We start from the raw sequence: 7,684 nt of genomic DNA on the forward strand, positions 1-7,684 counted from the left end.
CACCCACCAACACCCTCGACCAATCCCAGTGCGGCCCGCACACAAGCCCGGCCCCGCCCCCGTGCCCGCGCAGCCAATGGCGGGGCGGAGTCCTGGGCCCGCCTCTCACCCAGCGGCATGCTGATCCGTTCGCCGCCGTCGCGCGCCCGGAGCTTGCTGCGCTTGAACGTGCCGCGGCGGCGGCGCACGTGCGGCCGCTCGCGGTCCACCTGCTGCAGCAGCAGCGTCAGCTCGCGCTCGAACACCTCTAGTTCCCACTGGGCCAGCAGGTGCTCGCGCCGCCGCAGCTGCTCCGCCTGGGACCTCTGCTCGCGCGCCGCGCGTGTCAGCTCCTCCTCGCGGCTCAGTAGTTCCTGCGCACGGGACAGTGAGGGCGCTGGGGTCAGCCCGGCACCGACCCCGGCGCGCGCCCTCCCAGTTATCTGTCCTTCCAACCCAGAACCCTTGACTCCTCGCACCTTTTCCTTGGCCCGCAGCTCGTCGAAGAGGCCTTGGATCTCGCGTTTCCAGCCTTCCTGCATGGAATGGAAGGAGTCCCGCGGCATTTCCCGCAGGACCTGCGACTCCAGCGCCTCCAACTGCTTCAGGATGGAAGCGAAGTCAGGCCTGCGGTGGGGGTCCTGCGCCCAGCAGTCTAGGGGCATGGCAGGGAAGGGGGACAGAATAAGAAGGTCTGTGGGTGGATGTGTCCTGGGCCAGGGAGCGCTGCCCCTCACCCGCCCGTCCTGTCCTCTTACCGGCCATGAGCTGTGCGAAGGGCTCGGGGCAGGTGGATGGGATAGGCAGTGTGAGCTTGTTAACGGCCACCCCGTAGGCCACGGCAAGACAGTCGATGCCACGGTAGGGCACCTCCCCAGTTAGCAGTTCCCAAAGCAGCACCCCAAAGCTGTGGGCGAAACAAAGGGTCTGTGTCCCCTCCTCTGCCCACTTAATCCACCTCACCCCAAAGCAACCACGATCAAAATTGTTTGGGTCCCTTCCCCTGGACTTGGCCTGTCTGCCCAGCCCTAGACTTAGGCAACCATTTTTGCCCTCTGCAGCCCCATAGCAGACCTTGTCCACCCCCACCCGGTCCACACCTCCAGACATCGCTGCCCTTAGAGAAGGTGGAGGCCTTGATAACCTCAGGAGCCATCCAGGCATAGGTGCCTGCAGCACTCATTTGTGTGGTTTTGTGCCACTCTCGGGCCAGGCCAAAGTCGGTGATCTTCAGGGTCTTGTGCTCCATGTCATCACCCTCAATGGGCTGCAGCAGCAGAACTGGGGAAAAGAGGAGCAGGATTGTGGGTGCTCCAGGATCAGGTGGTGGAGGTAGGGGAACAGCTGGGAGCAAACTATCTCCTGACAGACATCCTGGTTGGGTACTAGGGGCACAGAGGTGAATTGGTCTAGATCTTGCCTGGAGCACCCACAGTTGGAGATGAGGTGGAATCAGACATAACTATCAATGCTGGGACACACTTACTGAGGGGCTACATGAGGCCAGATGTTACACACTCAGCTGTAGCACTCAAAAAATCTATGAGGTAGATATTATTATTCCCATTTTATAGAAGAGGAAACTGAGCAGGGAAATGACTTAGCCAAGGTCATACAGCAAATAAAGCAGAGATTCCAACCTGATCTGTGTGGCTTCAAAGCCAGTGTGCTAACTTTTCCCTAATAAGGCACTGAATAAAAACTGGCAATGTGGCAGGCTCTCAGCATTTGTGGCTTTGATTTCAAGAGAAATCATTAGTGTCTTGTCATTTTGCTGAGGCAGGAATGTGAATCAGAACCTGCCTAGGGGTGGGGAGCAAGAGGGAATCCCTTGGTGAGAAAGGAAGCCCCGCAGGCACCACAGGCCCCCCATGTCCACAGCACATCGTGGCTAGTGCAGCCACTCCCAAGGGAGAGACTCCAAAAGATATTTACTGATGCCGTCGGATGTGAAGAGAAAAGGAAGGGGTCTAAGAAGGTGATGGTTCTTGGTCACAAAGGAGGAGAGCTTGGGGCAAACGTAGGAGGGGAAGGTCAAACTTGGCAAGGGTGGCTTTGGCCCAAATGGGGCCACCATACTCTGTGCGAAGAAGCAGCAACTTGCAAAACTCTCACCAGGACAAAAATGGCTCAAATGAGAAGTTTTAGAGGAATAGAAAGAGGACAAAGTCAGAATCATCAAAGGTCTGGAGGGCCCCTCTACTTGGAGAAATTATATCCATGCCAACTATGTTTCTGGACATGTGTCAGAGCACAGCCCTCGGCTCTCCTGCCCAGGATGGGGGTAGTATAGGGTACTGGGGGCTGGGCAGAGGGGAAGGGCACCTAACATACCCTGGTGAGTCAGGGAAGACTTCTCAGAGGTGGTGGCTGAACCCGAGTGTTCACTTTTTAGGGCCTATAGCCACAACCCCTGATCCTGCTGCTGGCCAAGCCCTCTGTGACTTGTGGAGGCATCTGGCACCACTGCCCAACCCCTCCCTGCCGTCCTTGGCTCTGTTTCCTTGAGAAACCTCAGCTGTTTCAGTGCTGGTGCTCCTTAGAGCCCAGCCTCTCATCAACCTCTGTCCGCCACCCCCAGGCTGTCTCAGCCTCTCCCAGGTGCCAGCTTCCCCCTCCCCACTGGCATCTTCCACATTTGGAGCTCTATTCCAGACGAGTCAATTCAGCCACCCCTCATGTGCCCACGCTGCTCCACCTGATGTCTACATGCCTCAGTAACCGCCTGTATCATTCTACCATGCCCTGCTAATTTTCCTGAGGTTTCTCCTAATTCAGAGAACGGTCTCAAAATTCACTCATTCCTCTGACCAAAATGGGACTAAGTCCTGAACAGTTAATAGGGCTGAAGATGACAACAAAGGCTACCTCAGAGGATCATCACAAGTATTAAACAGGATGATGCTTTTTTTTTTTTTTTTTTTCTCCAGAAGATGACCGGTAAGGGGATCTTAACCCTCGACTTGGTGTTGTCAGCACCACGCTCAGCCAGTGAGCGAACCGGCCATCCCTATATAGGCGGGGAATCCCCCTCAGGCTGGGGCACCAAGTGGGTTCCCTGGATGGCTAGGCCTGGGGTGAGGCTGAATTGCCCCCTACTATGGATGAGTGAGCACATGGGTGGGTGGCTGGCAGCCACCCTCCCCGCCGCCTGGCATGCTCTGCTCCCCACAAGCCCCTTTTCCATGGTCAGCTCAGTCCAGGAGGCTTGAAGTATCCATACTTGCTTCCCTCAAAGAACCTTCCATGCCTCTCCAAGGACCCACTGAGCCTGGCCCCTCCTGCATCTCCTTCTACTCTCCAGCCTGCATCCTGAGCTCCAACAAGGCCTGGTCCCTGGTGTCCATCCTCTGCGCCTTTGCTCTCGTCAGGCCCTGCCCAGACACCCAAGTGGGCGCCTCTCTAAATGCTGCCTGCTTGGCTTGGCGAGAGGCTTGCGTGCTGCAGGAAGCCCTCCGGACCTGCCACTCACTTGTCCTAGCCCATGATGGGTAGTGTGTGCAAGGCCTAAAATGGCCAGAGATGGAATCTCCCTTAGGCCAGCACTTCCTGAGTCTGGGCTAGGCCCTCTTGGTGACCCATCCCTCAAATGTCCACATCCACAGCTGAGGACCCACGTGTTGGACGCTGTATGCCAGTGCTTGCCCAGGCCATTAAGCCATTCACCCTCCCTTTTTATGGAGTCTGAAATTGAGGCTCTGAGCTGAAATAACCAGCTAGAGGTCTTGCAGCCTTGACAGCCACAGGGGGCTTTCTCCTGTGAGATATCTGTCCTGGAGATGCCCACCACAAAGGAAGGAGAGAGTACAGCACCAATACCATGAGTGTGAACTTTAGGGGAGGGAAAGATGAGGAGAACCAGCATCCAGGGGACTTCCTTGAGGTGGTGGCCACAATTCGGCAAAATGCTCATAGCCCACCTGAGAGATCCCAATTTCTTAACTTGCCCAAGCTGCAGCTGCAGGCTGGAGTCAAGGACTCCTTCCAGGACGGGGGCGGGAGGACTGCTGGGTGCCTGGGACTCCAGCTGGGGGCCAGTGTGAGACCATGGGCTCCCTGGCCAACTGGGACTCCCCTAGGGCAGGAGATCCTGCCTCCAGCTGGTCCCTAGCTAGCTTCAGCTGAGGGTTGGGAGTAGGTGTGTGCCTGGACCATGCCACCCCCCTGACCACGCCCCCCAAACTCACTGTTGTTGGACTTGAGGTCACGGTGGATGACAGGCACCAGGGCTTAACCACCACCACCCAGACTGAGAGGGAAGCAGGGGAACTGGGGGGCAGAGTGGGGGAGCAAGCCCTGGCTCCTTCCTTTCCTGAACCCCCCCCCATCTCTTTCCTCCCCTGCAGGCAGCTGGGCCAGGGAGGGAGCGGGGGCTGGAGCAGGGGCAGGAAGCCGGCTCAGGGGCAGCAGGAAACGCAGGAAGCAGTGGGGAGGGTGGGGAGCAGGAGCCTGGGCTATTGTTCCATTTTTTCTGGAAAGAAATCGGAGGAAAAACAGAAGATAGGAGTCTCCTCCCCCTGGGCCTTCGGGGAATCCCCCTCAGGCTGGGGCACCAAGTGGGTTCCCTGGATGGCTAGGCCTGGGGTGAGGCTGAATTGCCCCCTACTATGGATGAGTGAGCACATGGGTGGGTGGCTGGCAGCCACCCTCCCCGCCGCCTGGCATGCTCTGCTCCCCACAAGCCCCTTTTCCATGGTCAGCTCAGTCCAGGAGGCTCTGAGGCTGAATTGCCCCCTACTATGGATGAGTGAGCACATGGGTGGGTGGCTGGCAGCCACCCTCCCCCCCGCCTGGCATGCTCTGCTCCCCACAAGCCCCTTTTCCATGGTCAGCTCAGTCCAGGAGGCTTGAAGTATCCATACTTGCTTCCCTCAAAGAACCTTCCATGCCTCTCCAAGGACCCACTGAGCCTGGCCCCTCCTGCATCTCCTTCTACTCTCCAGCCTGCATCCTGAGCTCCAACAAGGCCTGGTCCCTGGTGTCCATCCTCTGCGCCTTTGCTCTCGTCAGGCCCTGCCCAGACACCCAAGTGGGCGCCTCTCTAAATGCTGCCTGCTTGGCTTGGCGAGAGGCTTGCGTGCTGCAGGAAGCCCTCCGGACCTGCCACTCACTTGTCCTAGCCCATGATGGGTAGTGTGTGCAAGGCCTAAAATGGCCAGAGATGGAATCTCCCTTAGGCCAGCACTTCCTGAGTCTGGGCTAGGCCCTCTTGGTGACCCATCCCTCAAATGTCCACATCCACAGCTGAGGACCCACGTGTTGGACGCTGTATGCCAGTGCTTGCCCAGGCCATTAAGCCATTCACCCTCCCTTTTTATGGAGTCTGAAATTGAGGCTCTGAGCTGAAATAACCAGCTAGAGGTCTTGCAGCCTTGACAGCCACAGGGGGCTTTCTCCTGTGAGATATCTGTCCTGGAGATGCCCACCACAAAGGAAGGAGAGAGTACAGCACCAATACCATGAGTGTGAACTTTAGGGGAGGGAAAGATGAGGAGAACCAGCATCCAGGGGACTTCCTTGAGGTGGTGGCCACAATTCGGCAAAATGCTCATAGCCCACCTGAGAGATCCCAATTTCTTAACTTGCCCAAGCTGCAGCTGCAGGCTGGAGTCAAGGACTCCTTCCAGGACGGGGGCGGGAGGACTGCTGGGTGCCTGGGACTCCAGCTGGGGGCCAGTGTGAGACCATGGGCTCCCTGGCCAACTGGGACTCCCCTAGGGCAGGAGATCCTGCCTCCAGCTGGTCCCTAGCTAGCTTCAGCTGAGGGTTGGGAGTAGGTGTGTGCCTGGACCATGCCACCCCCCTGACCACGCCCCCCAAACTCACTGTTGTTGGACTTGAGGTCACGGTGGATGACAGGCACCAGGGCCTCGCAGTGCAGGTAGTGCATCCCACGGGCAATCTGCACAGCCCAGTTGACCAGCACGTGGGGAGGCACACGCCGCCCAGCCAGGGCACGGCTGAGGGGCCCACCAGCCGCGTACTCCATCACCAGGCACAGGTTGGGCTCCTCTAGGCACACGGCCTTGAGGGCAATGATGTTGGGGTGTGCCAGCATGGCGAAAAGCCGGGCCTCTTGGCGAACACTCTCAGCTGTCACACTGATATCCTCATCGGGGTCCTGGCGAGCTGCCTTCACAGCCACCAGCTCGCCTCGCCAGCTGCCACGGTAAACCTTGCCGAAGCCACCAATGCCGATCACCTCCTCCAGTCGCAGCTCCTGGAAGCTTGCCACTTCGCAGGGGGGTGGGCCGCCACCCCGAGACACATAGTTGGATGGAAAGATGCCCACCTGGCCACCCACCTGGCCCGCCCACCAGCCCTCATCTCCTGAGATGGCTGCATCCCGGGACAGCACCTCCACACGGTCGCCCTTCCGCAGGGCCAGCTCGTCCTGCCCACTGGGCTCGTAGTCGAACAGGGCTGTCCACACTGGGTTGGCATAAGCTGCTGCCTTCGAGGGCCCCTCTGGCCGGCCTCCACCGCCACCGCCACCGCCCCCACTGCCGCTGCCATTCCATGACCCGAGAGGACTCTTGAGGAAGAGGTTCTTCAAGGGCTCCATGGCCGGGAGCCGGTGTTGGGATGTGTGGGGGCCCTTCTCTGGGTGCCCGTGGTCCCCAACCCCGCTGGCTGCTGAGGCCCTAGTCCCGGAACCCAGACATCCGGGCCCTGGTCCTCAGCCCCAGACCCACGCTTCTCTGGGGAGCCAGGAGTGTCGCCTCCCGGCCCCCCGCATCTCGGGCTACTGGAGGAGGACACCCAGGGCAGTGTGGTCAGGCTGGAGGGGTGGGGCCCCGGGGCCTCTGGTGCCTCACCATGGCTGGCTTGGAGGGGCCTGGGCGTCCCTCAGTCCCGGAACAGTCCTGGGAGCCTGGCTCCGGCGCCCGCCAAGTGTAAGGTGGGGCCTGCGAGGGCACAGCTTCCTGGACTCCAGTTGGGTCTTTTTGCGCAGGGGGTGGAGGGAGCGTCCCCAGTTGGGCAGAGGCTGCTTCGTCCCTGCCAGGTTCCTTTGGCCCCGACGGCTCCGACCCCGTTCCCTTCTTCCTCCTCCCTTTGTACTTTGGCCCCGGGGGCGGGAGGCAGAGGTGGAGGGTGGAGTTTCACTTTTTTCCGCTCTTCTCCCTCCTGCAGGAAACAGCATCAGATGACGCGGGCGGCTTGCACCGCTCCCCTCCCGGAGGCTCCGGGCGGGGAGTTCCCGGGAAGGCGGTGGCCATCAGAGGAGGGGAGGGATGCCCCGGGCCCCCCGGCCCCCCCCGACCCCCCATCACAGCAGGCTTTGGGATCTAGGAAGAAAAGCCCCAGGCTGGTTGCTCCGCTGCCTAGGGTCAAAGTTGGTCTCTGCTAAAGACAGGCCATCCTTGCGCCCTGCATCCGCATCCTCATCAGCAAAATGGGGTTATGGGACTGAGCTTGGGAGTGGGGCGAACCCGAGTCTGGTCTTTGCTACGCAGTTGCAGGACTGTGTGATCCATCCTCTGTGAGCCTGCTTTTCAGATATGAAATGAGGAAAAGAAGCTCTGCAAACATCTCCAGTGGGATGGGGGTGGTGGGGAAGATGGGCAGACAGACGGAACTGTCTGCACCTCAAGCTATTGGAATTGGTTGTCTAAAGCTCTCTTCTTCCCCTCACCTGAGAAACAATCCGCTTCTTCATGTCTCTTCCCTAATGGGCGGAAACCTGAGACTGTTGTCCAGAACT

The 7,684-nt window shown here is 59.3% G+C and overlaps 1 protein-coding gene across 1 annotated transcript in view; it reads right to left on the reverse strand.

The window, feature by feature from the left end:
• Positions 1-6,544, reverse strand: part of MAP3K11 (mitogen-activated protein kinase kinase kinase 11) — a 15,727-nt gene extending 9,183 nt beyond the window's left edge. The window contains exons 1-5 of the mRNA XM_008578718.1: positions 5,806-6,544; positions 1,080-1,260; positions 738-886; positions 459-634; positions 110-353 (exon numbers count right to left, since the gene is read on the reverse strand). Of these exons, the coding sequence (XP_008576940.1) occupies positions 110-353; positions 459-634; positions 738-886; positions 1,080-1,260; positions 5,806-6,544 (1,489 nt within the window). The remainder of the gene's footprint in view (positions 1-109; positions 354-458; positions 635-737; positions 887-1,079; positions 1,261-5,805) is intronic.
• Positions 6,545-7,684: the final 1,140 nt, after the last annotated feature.

This window comes from Galeopterus variegatus, unplaced genomic scaffold (genome assembly GCF_000696425.1).
Source record: "Galeopterus variegatus unplaced genomic scaffold, G_variegatus-3.0.2 Scaffold1748, whole genome shotgun sequence".
In the NCBI taxonomy this organism is placed as follows: domain Eukaryota; kingdom Metazoa; phylum Chordata; class Mammalia; order Dermoptera; family Cynocephalidae; genus Galeopterus; species Galeopterus variegatus.